This window comes from Heteronotia binoei, chromosome 7, assembly GCF_032191835.1.
Source record: "Heteronotia binoei isolate CCM8104 ecotype False Entrance Well chromosome 7, APGP_CSIRO_Hbin_v1, whole genome shotgun sequence".
Taxonomy (NCBI): domain Eukaryota; kingdom Metazoa; phylum Chordata; class Lepidosauria; order Squamata; family Gekkonidae; genus Heteronotia; species Heteronotia binoei.
The window spans coordinates 138,332,273-138,353,243 of NC_083229.1; the positions used below are offsets into that span (position 1 = coordinate 138,332,273).

Genomic DNA, 20,971 nt, shown 5'->3' on the forward strand with positions numbered 1-20,971 from the left:
CACCACCCGTTCAGGGAAAAAGACGGAGGCCCCGGGGTTACCCCCGAAGGAGCGCTTGGCATCAGAGGCAGACTTAGAAGGAGCGGAGCGCCCCGAAGGGCTAGAGCAAGGAGAGGGGGGATTGTGGTTCCATAAGGGGAAGATTTACGTGCCCAAATCCATGAGGAAAGAGGTCCTGGAACAAAGCCACTCCAGCCGTCTAGCAGGGCATTTTGGGTACGTAAAAACCCTCAATTTAATTACCCGGCAATTCTGGTGGCCAAAGCTAAAACGAGACGTGTCCGAATTCGTGCTAGCATGCCCTACTTGCATCATGTCTAAACGCAGGGGGGGGAAACCTCCCGGTCACCTCGTCCCTCTCCCTACGGCCAGCCGCCCATGGGCCGTGGTGTCTATGGACTTCATAGTAGAACTCCCTCTGTCCCAAGGGAAGACAGTGATACTGGTGGTGGTGGATACTTTCTCAAAGCAAGCCCACTTCATCCCCTGCAAGAAATTACCCACCGCCAAAAAACTGGCCCAACTTTTCTTTAATCACGTGGTCCGCCTACACTCATTCCCCGAGAAGGTCATTAGTGACCGCGGGCCACAGTTCGTTGCCAACTTCTGGCGGGAGTTTTGCAAGCTAGCTGGCATCGAACAGGGCCTTAGCTCCGCTTACCACCCGCAAACGGACGGACAGACGGAGAGGGTGAACGGGCTTCTAGAGCAGTACTTGAGGTGTTACATCAATTACCAGCAAACAAACTGGGTGGATCTCCTACCGTTTGCCGAGTACGGCTATAATAACAGCCTCCATAGCTCCACCAAAACCTCCCCCCTTCAGATAGTGAACGGTTACGAGGGAAAGCCCTTCCCAAACCTCCCCCTCCCCGCGGGACCGAAAGAACCCACTTCATGTCAGCAATGGTGGGAGGGAATAAAGGAGGGGTGGAAAGTGATTCAGGAAAACCTGGAGGAGGCAAAGAAGGAGTACAAAAGACACTTTGACAAAAAAACATGCTCCGCAATGGGAACTGAAGGAGGGCGAGACAGTATTTTTGTCCACCAAAAACTTGCCCCTCCCACAAGGGTGCCGCAAACTCGCCCTAAAGTACTTGGGTCCATTCAAAATAAAAAAGGTTATCAACAAAGTAACTGTGGAATTAGAGCTGCCCAAATCCCTGAGTAAGATCCACCCTGTTTTTCATTGCAGCCTTCTTCGCAAGGATCCTGGAGCTACGCAATTCCATCCTCGTCCCCCGGAGCCGCCTCCGACTATAGTGAAGGGTCAGAGTCACCATGAGGTGTTAGAAATCCTGGACTCTAAAGTCCAGAGGGGGACACTGTACTACCTAATCAGATGGAAATACTTCCCCCCCAGTTGTGATGAATGGGTGAAGGCTAGTGATGTATCTGCACCGCAATTACTAAAGAAATTTCACCTACTGTACCCACAAAAGCCCAAGCCGAAGGGCTTAGGGGGGGCAGTATGTCAGAACTTGTAACTTTGAATGCTTTGCTTTGACTAAACTGACTCCATGTTGTAACTTAAAGTGCCTGACAGCGGTCATTGACCCAGGCCCCTCTGCTATGCCAAATATTTAGGGCAGTGAGACAGGCGGCAGAGAGTCTCTGCTTAACATCCACAGGTGCCCTTTGAAGCCAGGCCGTTTGGCCTTCACAACAGGGGGGCATCCTCCTTCGCTGATAACGAAGGCTGGGAAGAAGAGACAACCGCTTGAGACCGTGTGAATTATTGTTTTATTATGCTTTGCTGTGGGCATAAAATGTAACCAACTGCCCAGAATCGCCATTACTGTTATTTCGTTACTATAGTACTGTCGTTCTTCAATAAAGATCCTAACTTGCAACAAGTATTGGACTCGTCTGAAGTTCATCCAAGTTCTGACACCACCTCCTGTGGCAGTGAATTCCACATGTTAATCACCCTTTGGGTGACGAAGTACTTCCTTTTATTCGTTTTAACCTGTCTGCTCAGCAATTTCATCAAATGCCCACGAGTTCTTGTATTGTGAGAAAGGGAGAAAAGTACTTCTTTCTCTACTTTCTCCATCCCATGCATTATCTTGTAAACCTCTATCATGTCACGTTTCTCCAAGCTAAAGAGTCCCAAGCGTTTCAACCTTTCTTCATAGGAAAAGTTCCAGCCCTTTAATCATTCTAGTTGCCCTTTTCTGGACTTTCTCCAATGCTATAATATCCTTTTTGAGGTGCGGTGACCAGAACTGAGTCCGCTTGCGGAGAGGGCGGGATATAAATGTAAAGTAATAAATAATAAATAAATAAATAAATAAACTGCACACAGTACTCCAAATGAGACTGCACCATCGATTTATACAGGGGCATTATGATTACAATCAATGAACCTTGGAGGGGCATTAAACAATTGTTAAGGAAAAAACGTAGAGTATCTGTTGTCCAAAATGAAGAGCTTTGCTGGGCAGACTGTGACCCCCCTGTTGTGTGTTTCTCCCCCTCTCTTCCCCCCCCCCACAGGAATGTCAGCTCTGCTGGAGAAGAGGCCCGCAGAAGAATGCGAGAGTGTGACGGACTGACCGATGCGTTGCTCTACGTGATTCAGTCTGCTCTCGGAAGCAGCGAAATTGATAGCAAGGTATGTTGTCTTTGGCCTTAGAGGAACAGAAATGCTAGGCCTTGTGGGGAAGTGGGATGGTAAAAGGGACACATGAGGATCCCAGGGTCTTATTGGAAGCCAGTGCTGCATGTTTCTTTTGCTCTGTGTGTCTGGTGCCCCCTATAAGTCACTGTGTTTGGGCAGAAAGTTGTTCAAGTCATGGGAATTCCAAACTGTCAATGGACATAATGCAAAACTTCCAACCAGGCCAGGAAATACTGTGGGCCGAGGTGAAGGCTTGAGAATTAGCTTCACTTTGTGCGGTTCATGGCATCAATTCTAGGGATGCTAGCAGAGATGTTTTCCTCTTGACTCTTGCAAGAAGGGGGGAGGCTCCTTCTACGGGAGGGAAATTCTGCCTCCAGCCAAATTACACAAAAAATGTACAAAAAAATATGCCCCTCTATCCCTTGTTTCAAACATATGTTTGGGGTTTTGTTTTTTCTTTAAGCACTAGGGACACATTGTATATTTTCTATTCAGATCCAGGCAGGACATTAGGAGTCTACATTCAGCTCTATCTGAGCCAAAAAGAAAAAAAGCTGGAAAATACCTTATCAGTATTTATTGGCTATTCTTTCAGCTGGATTTAGTGGGGATGTATTTTCAGCTATCGATGCTTTGAGCCAGGAAAACAGGAGAGCTGCAGTTAAAGTGCACTCCCTTTAAACATCACTCAGGGTGAAACTGCAGCTTCACACATTCATTTAAAGCCAGGGTGTTAAATGTGCAGCCCATGGGCTACAACCGGCCCACCCAGGGCTTTTGTCAGACCCACAGCTCTTCCCCCTCCTGGCCTCACCTTTTGAAGCCCCACGTCTGTCTGCCAAAGTTCCCAGCTCCTTCTGCCTTGTCTTTGCCGGCTTCAGCAGGAAGCTCTTCTGGGCTTGAGAGCTGTGAAGAAAATGTGGAATGGATTTTCCAGTAAGATAGAATACTTTTGGAGTACTCTGTCTGGGCCCAGAGACCTTAATGGAAAATCCATTCCAGGTTTTCCTTGCAACTTTGTCTGTGCTGCAATGTATTTGGAGTGGAGTTCAAGTAGTTTCAGTTTCCAGCATTTGTATGACGAGTTGAAGCCATTGCTGGCTGGAGTGATCTCCTTGCAAATAAAGGGTTGATGCTTTGAGCCAGCTTATCTCTGCCGAATGGAACTGAAAATTGGCGTGCTTAGTGAGTAACCTCCCAGAATAGACCTGGGGGGATGGGAGGGAGAGAAGCTTGCAATGCCAGTCATTTAATGTTTTCCTAGGCTCAGAGCATTTTATATTTTTAGTTTCTGCTGTGATCCTTGTGCTTTTCCTTGGTATTTTATTTTAAAAATTGCATTGCCAAATCCCTCTATTCCCCCACCTTTGCATTTTATACAAAATATCGCAAGAATCATAGAATCACAGAATTGGGACCTCCAGGGCCATCTAGTCCAACCCCCTCCACAATGCAGGAAACTCATAAATACCTTACCCTAAATTCACAGGATCCTCATTGCTGTCAGGTGGCCATCTAGCCTCTGCTTAAAACTTCCAAAGAAGGAGAGCCCACCACCTCCTGAGGAAGCCTGTTCCACTGAGGAACCACTCTAATGGTCAGGAAGTTCTTCCTAACGTTGAGCCGGAAACTCTTTTGATTTAATTTCAACCTGTTGATCCTGGTCCTGCCTTCTGGGGCCACAGAAAACAGTTCCACACCATCCTCTATATGACAGCCCTTCAAGTACTTGAAGATGGTGATCCTATCACCTCTCAGCCGCCTCCTCTCCAGGCTAAACATCCCCAGCTCCTTCAACCTTTCCTCATAGGATTTGGTCTCCAAGAGTTTTAAGTGTGTTTGTATTTTAAGTAAAAAACCAATATCTTTAATTGTATTTGTCTGTACCTTTTATAAAGTTCATATCTCCACTACCTGGCATTACATTTTATGACATGCATGGCCTGGCCCCGCATTTAAAACAGATCCAGCTCTCATAAAAAATTAGTTTGACATAACTGATTTAAATGGACCACAACACCTTTAAATGGCTTCAGCTCCATTATAGTCTATGTGGTCCATTATAGGATATAATGGGGAATCTGCCTAGGGGACTGGGGGCCTGTTTCTGAGGCAGAGGTGCCAACTTGTCAGCATAGCTTCTGGTGCCTCTACTCAAAAGACCCCACCCCCAAGTTTCAAAAGGATTGGACCAGGAGGTCCAAAGAAGATGCCCAATCCTCCATTGTTTCCAGTGGAGGGGAAGAACAGCAAAAAAAAACAACAGTGATTGGTGTCAGACCAGAGAATCTGTCCTGTAGAAACTGAAGGGGGGGGTGGTATTTTTGCAGAACCAGTGCCACTGTGGCAATGCCAGCTCAACAAATCCAAGCCGGGGGGGGGGGTTGCAAGCCTAGCCAGTGCATGCACAGAGTGCCCCCCAGAACCAGAGTATGCACAGAGTGCCCATCAGAACCAGAGCATGCACAGAGTGCCCCCCAGAACCAGAGCATGCACAGAGTGCCCCCCAGAACCAGAGCATGCACAGAGTGCCCATCAGAACCAATGTCATTTCAACAAATCCAATTGGGGGGTGCAACATCAGTTCAGTCAGTGCAGATAGAGAATGCCCAGCTGGACTAACGCCACGGTGACAATGCCAGGGCAACAAATCCAGGTGTGTGGCAGGGGGGGGGGGGCGGAGTTTGCATGCACAGCTTAGCTAGTGCCGAGCAGTGCCAGTGCAATGTACTAGTGCATTCAGGTAAGACGGAGGTTCTCTGGCTGGGGGAGGGGGGCAGCCAGGGTCAGGTAGCCAATTCCCACCTCTTGACAGCACACCCCTAGGATCAGCTCTGACTGTCAAGAGTCCAGGCATGATCCTGGAGGCCACCTTGTCTGTGGAGGCTCAGATCATGAAGGCTGCCAAACTGGTGTTTTCCCAACTGTGCCAGGTTAGGCAATTGGCCCCTACCTGATGCCTGCCTTGCCCCAACCTAGCAACTGCAATCGATGCAGCAGTCACCTCCAGGACAGACTGTACGTAAACCTACCCTTGCGCCTGACCCGGAAGCTGCAGTTAATCCAGAAGTCAGCCCTGCGGAGCTTCCAGTGGAGCCCTGATCTGGTTTAAGGTTCTGGTTCAGACCTTTAAAGCCATGAGCAGTCAGGGAGCCCCGTATCTTTGGAACGGCATCTCTCAGCATACTCCTGGGAGAGCATTCTGCTCTAGGAACAAGAACCTCCTGGTGGTCGCTGGCCCAAGAGAGATCCGGCTCTCCTCAACTAGGGCCAGGGCTTTCTCAGCCTTGCCCCACCCCCTGGTGGAACTCTCTGCAGGAGAATAGACGTCATCTTGGATAGGATATAGTACTGCTTAGTATTGCTTTGATGGGTTGTTTTAAAGTATTTTAATAGCGTACATTGTATTTTAGCAAATTATTGTAAGCCATCCTGAGCCCTGTTTGCAGGGAATGGGTGGCCCAGCAAATCAAACAAACAAAGAGTGCCCAGCAAAAGCCCATGTCTTCCTTTCAAGACAGTGTAAGGTGGGTGCACCTTCCCTCTCTGAGCCCTCTGGATGGTCACTGGGTCTCCTGGGCCTGGAAAACTCCCTTCAACTTCTACTAAAGAGACTCTTCACTTTAACATCAGAACTTCCCTTTTCTGCTTGTTTTTCTGCCACCATTGCCCCCCCCCATCAACTATTTTTGAAATTGGGGGGGGGATTTGAAGAGAGGCATCAGAAGCTATGCTGAAATTTTAATGCCTGTACCTCAAATAACAGCCCCCCCAGACCCTTGGATGCCCCCAGATAGATTCCCAATTGACTATAATGGTTCCATAGGGCATAATGGAGCCAAGGAAAAAAATCCTGAATCCAAATAACATGCACAGCAAGAAAATGCAATCGTTGCCCTGAAGACTGTTTCACTTGGCTGTGCCTTACCATAGGAGATGCAGGCCCATCCAAAGCAGAGGCAGTCCCTGCCATCAGAAGAAGACGGGCATGGAGGCTGCCAGCATAGTTCACCAGGAGTCCTTGGGGACTGACAAGGGATGGGGTGGGGATGCCTACTGGTGCTTCTTCCTGCCAGAGGTGCCAGCGTGAGAGAAGGGCATTTCCCCTTCCCTGAGAGCACTGCAGGAGCAGCAGCAGTGACCTTCATCTCCCCATCTGGCACCAGAGGAAGACAATTCAGGGACTTCCAGAACTGTGTAACAGAAGCATCTGTTATTACAAAGAAGCAAACAGGGAATCAGTGTAGTTAATTCAGTTAATTCAATGTAGGTTTTTTTGTGCTTACCCTTCCAGGTAGAGAGTCTGGGGCATAATCTGATTAAATAGATACGATAAAAGCTTTTTTGTGTGCAAACTGTGCGATCCTGTCAGTTCAGTGGAAACGCTGCACACCATCATGGCCTTTGGGAATATCCCCTGACTCCATTGGTTGGAATATATCCCCCTTATGAATATCTGTGTGCTGTGTCCCTCTGCAGTCCCAGGGAGAAATGAACCATTGAGGAGGGAGTTGGTGAGATCCAGAGACAGTGGGAGGGGCTGGGATGTGGGGATCAGCAGGGGGAGGGTAGAATTTCTCCTCCCCAGCAAGTGCTCATGACTCCCCGCTTGTATTAACCCTCCTGGAATAAAGAAGGGACTCAATGGGGGTTTCCATTAGTTCAAATCACTGTGACTTCAGGCTACTTGCATTTGTTGCCCTATAGCAGGTCTTTTTGTACCTGAGGGCAGCTTTGGGATTTTGACACAGAGTGGTGGGAGAAACCCCAAAATGTCTTCCACAGGACCTGGTACCACCGAAAAGATGGCCACCATAGGAGGCAGAGCCAACCACAAGACAGCTGCTGCAGGAGGCCGAGCTACACACACACACAGAGGAGGCCCGAGTGCAGGGGATGAGAGGGGTGATTTAAAAAATTATCTCCTGGGGAAGAGGAATGTGAGAGGGAATAAAATCAGCTGAGAGCAGCTGCCACCCAAGCAATGTTGTTTTAATCTGCACGGCTCTCATGCTCCGAGGGCAGTCTGAGGCCCTGATGAAGCTCTGCCCCTGGAGAGACAGCAGGAGGGGCCTCAGGGGGGGTACCGCTTTGCATCCCGCTTTGCATTCTCTCCTGCCCTTTCTGCACCTGGCGCCTTCCAGGGGACCCCCAGGGTGGGGGGGGCTGTCATAAAGAGGGGAGTTGTGAGACAGAGTTAGATACCTGGATGGATCCAACCCAGTCTGCTATAGACAAGGGGAAATGGCGAAAGCGTGGGTGAGGCAGCACCTTGGCTCCTGTCCCCATGGCAAAACACCATCCAAAAGCAGCAGTATTGGCTTCTGGAGACCTGCCATTTCAAATGTAGGATTTGTTCTGAAAGAAGATCTGTTAGGTTTTCCCACAAAACACAGTTCTGGATTCCACAAGTGCAGAACGCTTCTTGTGTGCCAGCAGCATTTCTTCTGTGGATAGGAAGGCAGCTTCACCATTAGCAGCAGCAGGGGCTCTGCCCACCCCACCCCCCACCCCCCCCCAAAAGCTGCTTTCCCTGGCCCTGCTCTTCAGATGGGGGCTCCTAGTCAGTCCAGATGCTTTCCAGCAGAGCGAACAGTTCTGGGGTCTGTCTGGTATTTTAAAAAGCTCAATTGTGAATCTGTTATTTTTGCTACATTTAAGAAGTCTGTTCACTTAGATCCTTTGAATAGGCAGTTTGCATGATAAGATGTTTCTCTAAACCGTGCTTGGTATTCCCCATATTTTAATTTCTCTATGTGGATTTTTTATAATACCTGAGAAACTGCAGGTTTCCCATTGAAAGAGAGACTAAAGCGACCATCTTGGGCACACCTAGTTGGGGGGGGGGGGGTCAGGCCCATGGAAGGGAGTGCAGATTCCTTCTCAGAAGAACCCAGCTGAATGTGAGGCAGAGGAGTTCTCACCATAAAACTCCTTCTTATGTTCATTCTTGCATTTGGGTTCACGGAGGTGCTTTTGTTGGAACCTGCACAGGAAAACCTGCCGTGTTGAAGACAGCCTGGCATTTGGGTTTGCTCTCCAGGGAGGACTGTGCCGTCAACAAGGAGGGGGATGTAGCGGCTGTTAGTCTAGCTGGGGGATTCTTTTGACTTTTATAAAATGGAGCTGGTAAGTCTGGGGAACAGGTTCCAAAGAATGCCCTTGGAGAAATATTTATCCAGTCTGCAACTTCCTGGTGAATATGTCAAACCTTCCTTTAATGTGATTGTTGCCTCCCCTTCTAGACCGTTGAAAACTGTGTGTGCATTTTAAGGAACCTCTCCTACCGACTCGCGGCAGAAACCTCTCAGGGACACCAAACGGGGACTGATGAACTGGATGGCTTACTGTGTGGCGAGGCCAACGGGAAAGATGTGGAAAGTTCCGGATGCTGGGGCAAGAAGAAGAAGAAGAAGAAATCGCAAGACCAGGTAGGCGAGGTTGCCTTGCGGGGGGGAGCAGCTGGAGGGGGAGATGCTTGGATGGGAAGCCACGGGCTTGAGCTCTCATGTTGCTAGACCTCCTTTCTTTCATAGGGCTTGTGACAATAGCACTTGAAAGGGGAATATTTGACAGGGCTGGGCACCGCTCCTCAGAACTTTGGGTAAGACTTTCTAGAATAATTAAAATGCTCACTGAATGTGGATGGAAGGAAGTGGGATCTCTGGGCACTTCCCACTACCAAGGCAGAAATGGATGGTTTGTCTATTTACAACATTTATACCCTGCTTTTTTGCCCTCCTGAGTGCCAACTTAGTGGCTAACAAAGTTTTAAAAATACACAATAAAATTACATCTTAAATGCTATCAAGACCAACAAAAAAACCAGATAGTTAAACTCAGAGCTAAAATGCACGTTCTGCATTGTTTGCTTGTTTGAGGAGTGGTTGGAATATTACTGGAAGAAGCTGTAGGATCCATCAAGTGCATTCCTGGGTAGAGCTGCTCTGGTCTAGATCCACTGAAGGGAATGGATTTAGATCACCACAGTAATTCTGCCCAGAAATAGTCCACAGCCAGAAAGAATTCCTGCTAGCCTGGCCTTTAAAAACAAACACCAAACACCTTGTGTGCATATTTATTTGGAAGTAAACGGAGTCTGGTAGGGTTTGTTCTCAAGTAAGCACATGCAGAATTGCAGTTTGCAGGTTTTTACTAACAAAGCCTCATTCCTGGCTGCTTTGGAGAAAAGAAAATACTATATATGATCCTGCCTGGAATAGATGAAGTAGCACCATTGGGATTTTATCTGATTGTTTTACTGTTTTAATGTTTTAATATTGTTTTATTTTATATTGTTAGCCACCTTGAGCCTTCATAGAATGGGCGGGATGTAAATCTAACATAATAAGTAATAAATAAATATGACTTATCTGAAAGAAATGACGGCCCAAAAGGTGAGAGAAGGCTCAGGGTGGCTGGCTGGGAGGGGCTGCAGTGCCTGCTTGCCCCAAAGGAGGTCTCGAGTGGGCAGGCCAGCCAAGGGAGGGGGAGCTCCTTGAGGAACGGCCTGCTGCCCTTGCCCGTTCCTCCTCTGCTGGGGACAAGGATGGGGAGAGAACCAGGGTGAGTTTGCTCCGGCTCTGCCTGGCCTCTGCCCTGCAAGCCCCTCCCCCCAGGTACCAGCCACCGCTGCAACAAAGGGTTGTAAAGTTCACACTGTGCATGCTGTCGTGTATGTTTGTGGGCCTGTGCTGCCAGCTCCCCCACGCTCTCGGCCCTTTTGCAGGGGAGTGGCTGGTTGTTTTGTGGCATCAGAGAAAATCTGGAAAAGAAACAGTTCAGATCGTTCAAGTCCTCAGTGCTAGGCAGCTTGTGCTGATGTTCCTGGTTGTCTGGTGAGAAGGGGAAACACATTAACTCTGTTTCACACTAATGTCATTGGACTGAATCCATAGAAGGCAGAGGTCCTGCACCTGGGTTGTGGGGGGCTGGGATTGGGAATCAGGCTCCCGGATTTCAGTGGGCACCATTGGAGCCAACATTGAGGCGGGTGAAGAGCCTGGGGGTGCTCCTGGATGCCTTGCTGACTATGGAGGCCCAGGGCTGCCTTCTTAGTCCCGTATCTTGCCCCCACCCAACCTGGCCACAGTGACCCGTGTCTTTGCAGACATGTATCCATCCAGTGCTGCAGGAACTGCACTGACTGCCTATTGAGTACCAGATCCATTTCAAGGTGCTGGTACCTACCGTTAAAACCTTATATGGGCAGGAGCCAACATACCTTCAGAACCACCTCTCCCCATGTCAGCCGTGCAGGAATTTACGGTCTATTCATTAACATCTCCAAGTGGTCTCTGGCACAGGGACATCTGACTTGCCTCGACTTGGTCCAGGGCTAAAAAAGGGCTAAAAAAGCCTGGTGGGATGAGCATCCATTAGAAACCAGGGTCCTGCGGGACCTATTGCAGTTCTGCAGCGCCTGCAAGACAGAGCTCTCCCGCCAGAGCTTTCAATTGAGGCAGAGGGTGGCTCCTGTTTATCAAGCCTCCCCTCAGTTCCAAGTGACCCCCTAGGACCCAACTGGTTCTTGTTGAGGTCTGTTGAGGCATCAATTATGTGTTATGCTGACTTGCTGCTTTTAGATAGATTTTAACTTTTATCTTTGTTTTAATACTGTGAATTTTATGATGGAACCCCTTGGTGACTAATATAAATGGTATGTTTTTCTTGCTTTTTAACTGTTTTTTTAAAAAAGGTAAAGGTAGTGCCCTGTGCAAGCACCAGTTGTTTCCGACTCTGGGGTGACGTTGCATCACAATGTTTTCACGGCAGACTATTTATGGGGTGGTTTGCCATTACCTTCCCCAGTCGTCTACACTTTCCCTCCAGCAAGCTGGGTACTCATTTTACTGACCTCAGAAGGATGGAAGACTGAATCAACCTTGAGCCGGCTACCTGAACCCAGCTTCCACTGAGATCAAACTCAGGTCATGAGCAGAGCTTAGAACTGCAGTACTGCATCTTTACCACTCTGCACCACGGGGCTCTTGATTTTTAACTGTTTACCTTTTTACTAAAATAACTACTATGACACAAGGGGTGGCACAATATTCCGGCCTCAGGAGAAAAATCAGGTAGTTACAGCTCTGATCCAAACCTCACATGTTCCTTAGTACCGGCGGCATTAATTAGTACAGTAGTTCACTTCGGGGCCTGCAGTTTCTTGATGAGGCTGTGCAGATGCTGGTCCTTTGGCTCACCTGCTGGATGGAACCATTTATCAGCCCAAAGTTGAACCAAAAATCAAGGTGGACATCTGAGCAAACAGAGTGCAATTTGGCTTTTTTTGTGTACGCTGGGAGAAGCTACAAATAAACATGTTCCACATGAGTAGTGTCATAATCTTTAAAAAACTGAAAATGTCATGCAGCATTCAGAGGTGTGAACATCAGGACGACTGAATCAGCTGGGCAGCGAGGAGCCCACAGTTCTGAAAGCCCACACATGGGATATCTCAAGGAAGGGTGCAGGTGCATTTCTGTCAAAGCAGGTTGTAGCCCTAAAATGTGGTTGTATTGAAAGAGATGTGCCCAGGTGAATATAACTTGGTGAATCCATGAGTCCTGCCTGTGACGGAGGCTCATGTTTAACTTCTCATGACCAAAGTAAAACAAAAGTCCAGTAGCATCCTAAAGACTACCATTAGCTAACACTGCTGTGACTCACCAAAAAAGCTCATGTTGAAAGAAATGGTTTCCCCTCTACAATCCTCCTGACCCCATCTGTCATGATCTGAGGCCTATTGCAGCCTAGAGGGCAGGGAGAAACCTGCCTAGGAGTAGATACAGGGGCCTCCATTTCCCAGAATCCCTTCTGTCGCTCTGATTGCGTGAAGAGGTTTTGGAGGGAAAAACGAGCCCAAGAGAGGTGGGACCTGGGAGGAAAGCATAAATAGGCCCGGCTGAGAAGGAAGTTTGTTCTCTCTGGGAAAGGTTGCAGGTAGGGTTGCCAATCCCCAGGTGGAGAGAAAATACACAACCACATGGTTATAGTGACCAATAATGAAATAATAATGCTAGGTATATAGACAACGAAAACAACAACAATAGGAGTCCCAATGTGCAGGGGGTCGACTTGAAACTTCCTGCTTCGCTTAGTCTTCAAGCAAGGGGTGCTCCAATAAAGTTAATTCAAAAAGATTCCAGTTCAACTCAAAATTAATACTGATATTTCCACAGCGTTCCGTGACTGCAAATAATTGATTCTTCACAAGGACACAAAAGTGTTTTTAAACAAATTTCAAGAATCGGCACACTAAGCCAGTGTGAGTATAGTGCCAATTCTTGAAATTTGTTTCTCTAGATTCCACCACCAAATCTCCAGGAATTTCCCAACCTGGAGATGGCAACACTAGTCAGGACTGACCGCAATGAGTTCTCCCTCAAAGGCCAAAATAGGCCTATAAAGGGCCTCCACCCCCCCTGTCTTTTACTGAGAGAACCAAGCTTGGTTGTGTTTAACTTCCCCAATGGCCCAATCCTCGTCAGTTCTGGGTCCAGCTGTACATGGGAGACAAGAGTCAGCCAGTGAGAGCCCAGAGGTGGTGACTGACATGTGATGGGCTAATAGTTTATAGAGTGCCCCTCTAAGTGAATGGGAGACCTGGATTTGGTCTTGTTGCAGAAAGTATTATAGAAAGGATTAGCAGATGGAGCTCTGGAGGAAAGGCAGAGCCCTAATGCAATGCAGAAGGAAAGTATGTGAGACCAAGAAGCAGAAGTCAGGCAGAGTTTCACAGCTGAAACAGTGGGCTTCTTTCTCAGTGGGCTCTTTCTTCTTTCCCTTTAAATTCTGTGGCACAGAATAAAACTGCTGCCGCCACACAGGTGCACCGCTGAGAGGTGACTTCTGTACCAGACCCTGGGCCTGCGGAACCCTCCAATACACAGGCATTCTGAGGTGGGTTTTTGGCACTTCGACATCATGCAGAGCTGCGGAGCTCTCCTCCAGCGGCTATCCGATCCAGGTGCCTTGGAGGGGTCGGGGAACACCCAGACCCCTTGGGGATCGTAGATGAAGGGACTCTGAAGTAGGGAGCATGCCACAGAAATGGGTCCCAGCGGCAGCTGGGGTCTGATTATCCCCATTTGCTCTGATGCTCCAGTCGTCACAGAAACCATCTTGGCACCAATTTAAGAAAAAATAATGAACAGTTGTTATTCTAAAAATGCAACTACAGAAAATATTCCCTGCAAGTAAGTTTACTCTTAAATGCTTCCTGCCAATTTTGTCTTTACAACTGCACCAGATTTGGATGTTCAGAAAGGAGGGGAAGGGGAACACTTCATTAGGATCACACACACACTCATATATGAAGCGGCATTCAAACTTACAGAACTGACTCTGAAGGGGTTGTTATCACTTTAAACAGAATGAATTGGATGCATTATACCCATATGGACTGAGTTGGTCATATAGCTAAAAATTGCTGATTGGACATTTAATATGATCAGAAAACCAGGATTTAAACTAAATTGTATGGGGGAGCAAGGCAATAATTCAAAGCCTGATATGATGCCAGAAACTGGGAATAAGAACCAGGGTGGATTTGATTTAATTCAAATTGATTTAAATCATGATTTAAATCTCTAGTCAGTAAGACTTGATTTAAATCATAGTTTTCTACATAAAGACTCATTTTTGCTGGTATAACCTTAATTTTCACAATTAGATGAAGATTTCATTTTTAGAATAACAACTGTTCATATTAGTTTTACAGATATAAAATATTGATTTTAATACTATTAGAAACAGATTATAGATAGGTAATTATGAAATTATTGTGAGGTGAATTATCTCCAGTTTAATAGATTAATAATTCATATTTGGACAACTTTTCTGCTGTATTTTATTGGAAGGAGAAAAATAATCATTACCTTAATAATAATTTAAATCGTTTTATTCAACTAAAACAATAACATTATAGGATATGTTTGCCTAAACATCCATGTTTGTTAACTGATGTGGTTAAACAAAATATATATTTTTTAAAAAACTTAAACCTACACATAAAAAACTTAAATACTGTCCTCTTTAGCTCACTCATCATCTTCATCATCATCTGGAAAAGAAAAACAAGCTTTCATGCTTTTTTGGGTCCCAAACAATTTCTCAATTTGGAATGAATGCGTCAAAAGGAAAAGAATATTCTTTCTACATCTGCAGAAGAAGCTACTGTTAAAAGTGAAATCATTATTTGAATAGTCTCTAAATCCAAGTGCTTAAGTGACTTCTACCAGTTCACTGGTGTGACTTTCTTTAAAACATCTTCAGCAAACATATATTTCTTGAATGGTTCCCCCTTAGCTCTGAAGTTTATTAAAGTTGACATTACAGATGGATGATCAACTTAGTGTTGTTGATGAATTCCCGTAAACAAAAAAAAATCAATGTTATTTTATTATTTATACATTCTCTGGTGGTCCGTGGTAGTGGGACGGTCCTGAACTGTTGGGAGTAGGCTCCTCCTCCGGAACAGGGTCGTTGATCGCTTGATCCGGCCTGGGGGAGGGGCCGCTCCCTTAGGACCCCGTCAGTCCAAACGGCCCTGTTGAAAGAACAGGACGTGTTCGCGGTGCCTGCGAGGCACGTTGATCAGAGGGAAATGAAGACGGAAGAATTTTCTCTTTGAAGGTCCCTGCCTTACTTCAGCCACAATCAGCGGCGGGCAGGGAAGTTTCGCCGTCAGCGTTAGGCTTTGCCTAACAAAAAAAAAACGGCTCGAGACACGCGGTGCGTCGTCGGTGTGAGCGGCAAAGCCGACAGTCTGGTCCCACGCAGCGCCGGCTGGCGTAGTGCAGACGACCAGGGCCTGGTTTTACCTGGCAGAAGACCTTGGCGAGGGCTGCAGGCAGCGGTATACTTGTGTGTAGGTAAGCTGTCTGGGAGAAAGAGCGGGAAACTCTTCTGGTGCGCTCTGCTCTTATTCTTGGGACGGGCTCTGCTGTAAGGAGGACAGCCCACCCAGGAACTTTGCAGCTGCTTTTTTCCCACCTCCCTGTAGGGAGCGGGTAGAACGTTAGTTAATTCAGCCTCTCCTTTTCCAGACACGCGGTGCGTGGTCAGGAAGGGAGGGGGGAGGTCGGGGTTGGCTTGTTGTCGCCCTGTAGGGGTCGCCTTGGCAGGCTGTTAACCTGGGAATGGCAGTTTCCTTTTCCCCTTTTTGTGTTCACTTTCGTTTCAGCCTCCTGTGGAGTGGAGATGGCTGACGAACAGGAACAGGGGACAGGCTCAAACAGCGACTTCTCCATGCCTAAGTACTCTGGCTCAGCTTCTGAAAGGGATCGTGAGGATTCTGACCCGGACTTATCCGGAGAAAATGCCAAACTGAATTTACTTGCTTGGTTAAAAAGGGAACTTAGCAAGGAATTTGCCCCGGCCCAAGACACTGCTGCGCATGCTCACTCTCAGAAGAGGAAGAGGCAAGCGGTTTTAGATTTTGCCACGGCCCCTACAGACCCTAAGAAGGCAAGATTGAGTAAGGGCTTAGAGTCTCCTAGTGATAGCTCGCAGGAGGAAGAGGAGGTTGCTTCCTCGGTGGACTCTTCTGCTAGAGAGGAGGGAGAACTCTCTGAGGAGGAAGATGATACTCCCTCTGTACAGTCTAGGGTGTTCCCAGTGGAGTATTATTCTAAGCTCCTTCCTAAGGTCCTGAGGGAACTGGACTTCACGACCACACCCAAAGAGAAGGCAGAGTTAGACCCGGACTTACCTTCAGGGTCGGGGAAAATGATGCCCAAAGTGGGGGTGTCTCAGACCGGTGTACCCTTGCCCGCTCCCTTTTTTAGTCTGATTAAAGCGGAATGGGAGCACCCGGCGAAGCCAAAATCTAATCCACATTTATTTTCCAAACTGTATGGGTTGAGCCCAGAGGCTACTAAGCGTCTGAAATTGCCCCTAGTGGACGATCCTGTAAATAGTTTGTTATCCACATCTGTGCTGCCTATGGATGCGGACGGACTACCTAAGGATGCCTGTGACAGGCGGATGGAACAGGCTCTACGAAAAAACTTTGAAGCTTCGGCTTGGTCCATCCGGGCTTCTTCAGCGGGCTCCCTGTTTGCTCGTGCAGTTTATACCTGGGCTTCTAATTTGGCATCAGCTGATAGTGATGCGCCAAAAGAGTTCAAAGATGAGCTCAAGAAAATAGCCCTGGGCACAGCATTTATTGCAGATGCAACCTTGGACGCTATGCAGTTGTCTGCTAGGGCAGTGGCATGCAGTGTAGCAGCTCGCAGGAACGTCTGGCTTCGAACCTGGGATGCCGATGCAGCGGCTCAGGCCAGATTGGCAGCTGTTCCATTTAAGGGTGTGAGTCTCTTCGGGGATGAATTGGAGCGCTTCCTGATTGAGGGGAAGGACAAGAAGAAGGTTTTACCTTCTAAGAGGAAGGACTTTAAGTCTAAGAAGCCTTTTCAGTCCTTTCGGGACTCTAAAAAGTTCTCACGGCCCGCGTCGTTCAAGCCCTTTCGAGGGAAGTGGCAGTCTCGCGGTAGGGATACCAAACCCTTTGCTAGCCGTAGTGACAAAGGAAATAAGAGTGACTCCAAAAAGGGAGGGTCACAATGACTATGCCACAAGGCCAGAACTGTTTCCTATCGGAGGGCGGCTTCAGTTTTTTGCAGCTCAATGGAAGGCTTCGGTTGCAGACCAATGGGTGATCGACACGGTTTCCAAGGGCTACGCCTTGGAACTGGAATTCTTCCCACATCAGAGGTTTCGTCCAGTCCTGAGGAAACAGGATCCAATCAAGCACCTGGGAATGCTGGTTATAGGATGGTTATAGGATGGAAGAGACTTGTATTAGTCTGTGCAAAAAAAAAAAAAAGGATCTTAGTGGATCATACACTGAACATGAGTAAACAGTGTGATGCGGTAGCTAAAAAGGCAAATGCAATTTTGGGCTGTATCAACAGAAGTATAGTGTCCAGATCACGCGAAGTGATGGTATCACTTTGCTCTGGTAAGACCTCACCTGGAGTATTGTGTTCAGTTTTGGGCACCACATTTTAAGAAGGATATAGACAAGCTAGAAGAGGTCCAGAGGAGGGCGATGAAGATGGTGAGGGGTCTGAAGACCAAGTCTTATGATGAAAGGTTGAAGAAGCTGGGCATGTTTAGCCTGAAGAGGAGGTGGCTGAGAGGTGATATGATCACCATCTTCAAGTACTTGAAGGGCTGTCATATAGAGGATGGTGTGGAATTGTTTTCTGTGGCCCTGGAAGGTAGGAGAGCAAGTTTGGTGTAGTGGTTAAGTGTGCGGACTCTTATCTGGGAGAACCAGGTTTGATTCCCCACTCCTCCACTTGTACCTGCTAGCATGGCCTTGGGCCAGCCATAGCTCTGGCAGAGGTTGTCCTTGAAAGGGCAGCTGCTGTGAGAGCCCTCTCCAGCCCCACCCACCTCACAGGGTGTTTGTTGTGGGGGAGGAAGGTAAAGGAGATTGTGAGCCTCTCTGAGACTCTTCGGAGTGGAGGGCGGGATATAAATCCAATATCTTCTTCTATCTTCTAGGACCAGAACCAGTGGGTTGAAATTAAATCAAAAAAGTTTCTGGCTCAACATTAGGAAGTACTCCCTGACCGTTAGAGCGATTCCTCAGTGGAACAGGCTTACTCAGGAGGTGGTGGGCTCTCCTTCCTTGGAGGTTTCTAAAAAGAGGCTAGATGGCCATCTGACAGCAATGAAGATGCTGTGAATTTAGGGGGAGGTGTTTGTGAGTTACCTGCTTTGTGCAGATGTTGGACTAGATGACCCTGGAGGTCCCTTCTATGATGTTAAAAACCTGACTTTAAATTAGAACATAGAAGAAAATATTTTAGGCCTTGGACGTTTGGAAGAGTATTACATGAACTTTCGGGGGGGGGGGTCTCTTTTTAATATATACCGTATTTTTCGCACCATAAGACACACTCCCCCCCCCAAAAAAAGTGGGGGGAAAGTGTGTGCGTCTTATGGAGCGAAGGAACCGGTACCTACCTTCCGGGGGGGGGCGATCTGCTGCCTCCCCCTCTGATCCCGGCGCTTCCCCCGCGCCTGCCTGCCTGGCTCCAGCTCTGACACTTACAGCAAGCGCCAGGATCGCTCCCTCTGCCCTCCGATCCCGGCGCTTGCTGTAAGCATCAGAGCTGAAGCCAGGCAGGCAGGCACGGAGGATGCACCCGCCCCCTCCGCAAACCCAGCGCTTTGCAATGGCCGGCTGTGGAGGGGGCAGCGTGCTTCCTCCGTGCCTTTCTGACAAGATTGAGCTAGCCTGGACAAATCTTTTTGTTTTTTAACATTTCTAACAATGCACCTTGAGTTTTCTCAGCATTTCTTGACCATGGTAATATTTCTCAGCTTGGCCTTCATTTCTGCACTCATCATCTTATTTTAGATTTATTTATTTATTTATTTTAGGAAATTTCTATTCCACCCATTCCCTTTAGGGCTCACGGCGGAGTACAGCATATAATAAATCAATAAAAACATTTTATGACAACTCAACAGCACTCAGATTACCATGACAGCAACTCAACAGCACTCAGATTACTATTGCGCAGCCTAGCCATCTCACATAATGATATCTCATAGGGATGGCAGTTTTTATTCCAGTTCCTAGCACAAATGACAGTGCTGGCCAGGGAGGCCAACCAGATCAAGAATAGATGCCTGCAGCCTCAGCTAAAAGCCTGGTGGAAGAGCTCCATTTTACAGGCCCTACGGAAGGCTAATAAGCCAGGTAGGGCCTGGATCTCAATAGGGAGCTGATTCCACCAGGTTGGGGCCAGGACTGAAAAAGCTCTGTCCCTGGTTGAGGCGAGGTAGGCGTCTCTTGGGCTGGGGACAGCCCACAGATGTTGGGAGGCCGAACATAACAACCTCCTGGTATATATGGAAAGAGACGGTCCTGCAGGTATGTTGGTCCCAGGCCGCGTAAGGCTTTAAATGTTAGCACTAGAACCTTGAAACGGATCCGGTACTCGGTGGGCAGCCAGTGCAGACTGAGGAGCGCCAGCCGAATGCCCACCCGTAAAGGTGGTGCAGTCAGCAGGCGAGCCGCCGCATTCTACACCTGCTGCGGTTTCCAGATCAGTCTCAAGGGTAAGCCAACATAGAGCGAGTTACAGTAGTCTAGTCTGGAAGTGACCATTGCATGGACCACTGTAGCCAGGTCCTGGGGGATAGATATAGTGCTAGCTGCCTGATCTGCTGAAGATAACAAAAGGCAGACCTGGCAACCACTGTGATCTGGGCCTCCATGGAAAGGGAGGCATCCAAGGTCACCATCCAAAGCTGGGAGCTCGAATGCCCATACCAATGTGCCACCATCCAAAGCTGGGAGCTCGACGCCCATACCCACCCCACCCCGACTCAGGTACAGCATCTCCGTCTTAGCTGGATTCAGCTTCAGCCCGCTCTGTTGTAACCACCCAGCCACGGCTCCCAATGTCTCGCTTTACTCTCCTCTCATAAGACCTCACCTGGAGTATTGTGTTCAGTTTTGGGCACCACATTTTAAGAAGGATATAGACAACCTGGAACGAGTCCAGAGGAGGGCGACGAAGATGGCAAGGGGTATGGAGACCAAGTCCTATGAGGAAAGGTTGAAGGAGCTGGGGATGTTTAGCCTGGAGAGGCAGCGGATAAGAGGTAATATGATCACCATCTTCAAGTACTTGAAGGGCTGTCATATAGAGGATGGTGTGGAATTGTTTTCTGTGATCCCAGAAGGTAGGACCAGAACCAATGGGTTGAAATTCAATCAAAAGAGTTTCTGGATCAACATTAGGAAGAACTTCCTGACTGTTACAGTGATTCCTCAGTGGAACAGTCTTCCTTGGGAGGTGGTGGGCTCTCCTTCCTTGGAGGTTTTTAAACAGAGGTTAGATGGCCATCTGACAGCAATGAAGATGCTGTGAATTGAGGGGGAGGTGTTTGTGAGTTTCCTGCATTGTGCGGTGTTGGACTAGATGACCCTAGAGGTCCCTTCCAACTCTGTGATTCTATTATTCTACGTCTCGGACAACTGGTCAGGGGCAGCGACTGGTCAGCCAGCCATCAACAGATAGAGCTGGGTGTCATCAGCGTACTGGTGGCAACCCAGCCCAAAACCTTGGGCAATCTGGGCAAGGGGGCGCATGTAGATGTTAAATAATATTGGTGAGAGAATGGCTCCCTGCGGCACTCCACATATAAGTGGATGCCACAAGGAAGTCTGCTCGCCAAGCACCACCCTTTGTCCCTGTTCGCAGAGAAAGGAGGAAAACCATTGTAAGGCCACCCCCTGAACTCCAGCGACAGCGAGGCGGTGGGTCATAAGGTCATAATCGACCGCATCAAATGCTACTGACGGATCAAGAA

At 48.0% G+C, this 20,971-nt stretch overlaps 1 protein-coding gene across 6 annotated transcripts in view; it reads left to right on the forward strand.

Annotated features, from left to right (window-relative positions):
- Positions 1-20,971, forward strand: part of CTNND2 (catenin delta 2) — a 492,702-nt gene that overhangs the window by 337,525 nt on the left and 134,206 nt on the right. For all 6 annotated transcript variants that reach the window (XM_060244323.1, XM_060244322.1, XM_060244325.1 and 3 more), the window contains 2 exons: positions 2,500-2,617; positions 8,872-9,057. In XM_060244323.1, coding sequence (XP_060100306.1) covers positions 2,500-2,617; positions 8,872-9,057 — 304 coding nt within the window. The remainder of the gene's footprint in view (positions 1-2,499; positions 2,618-8,871; positions 9,058-20,971) is intronic.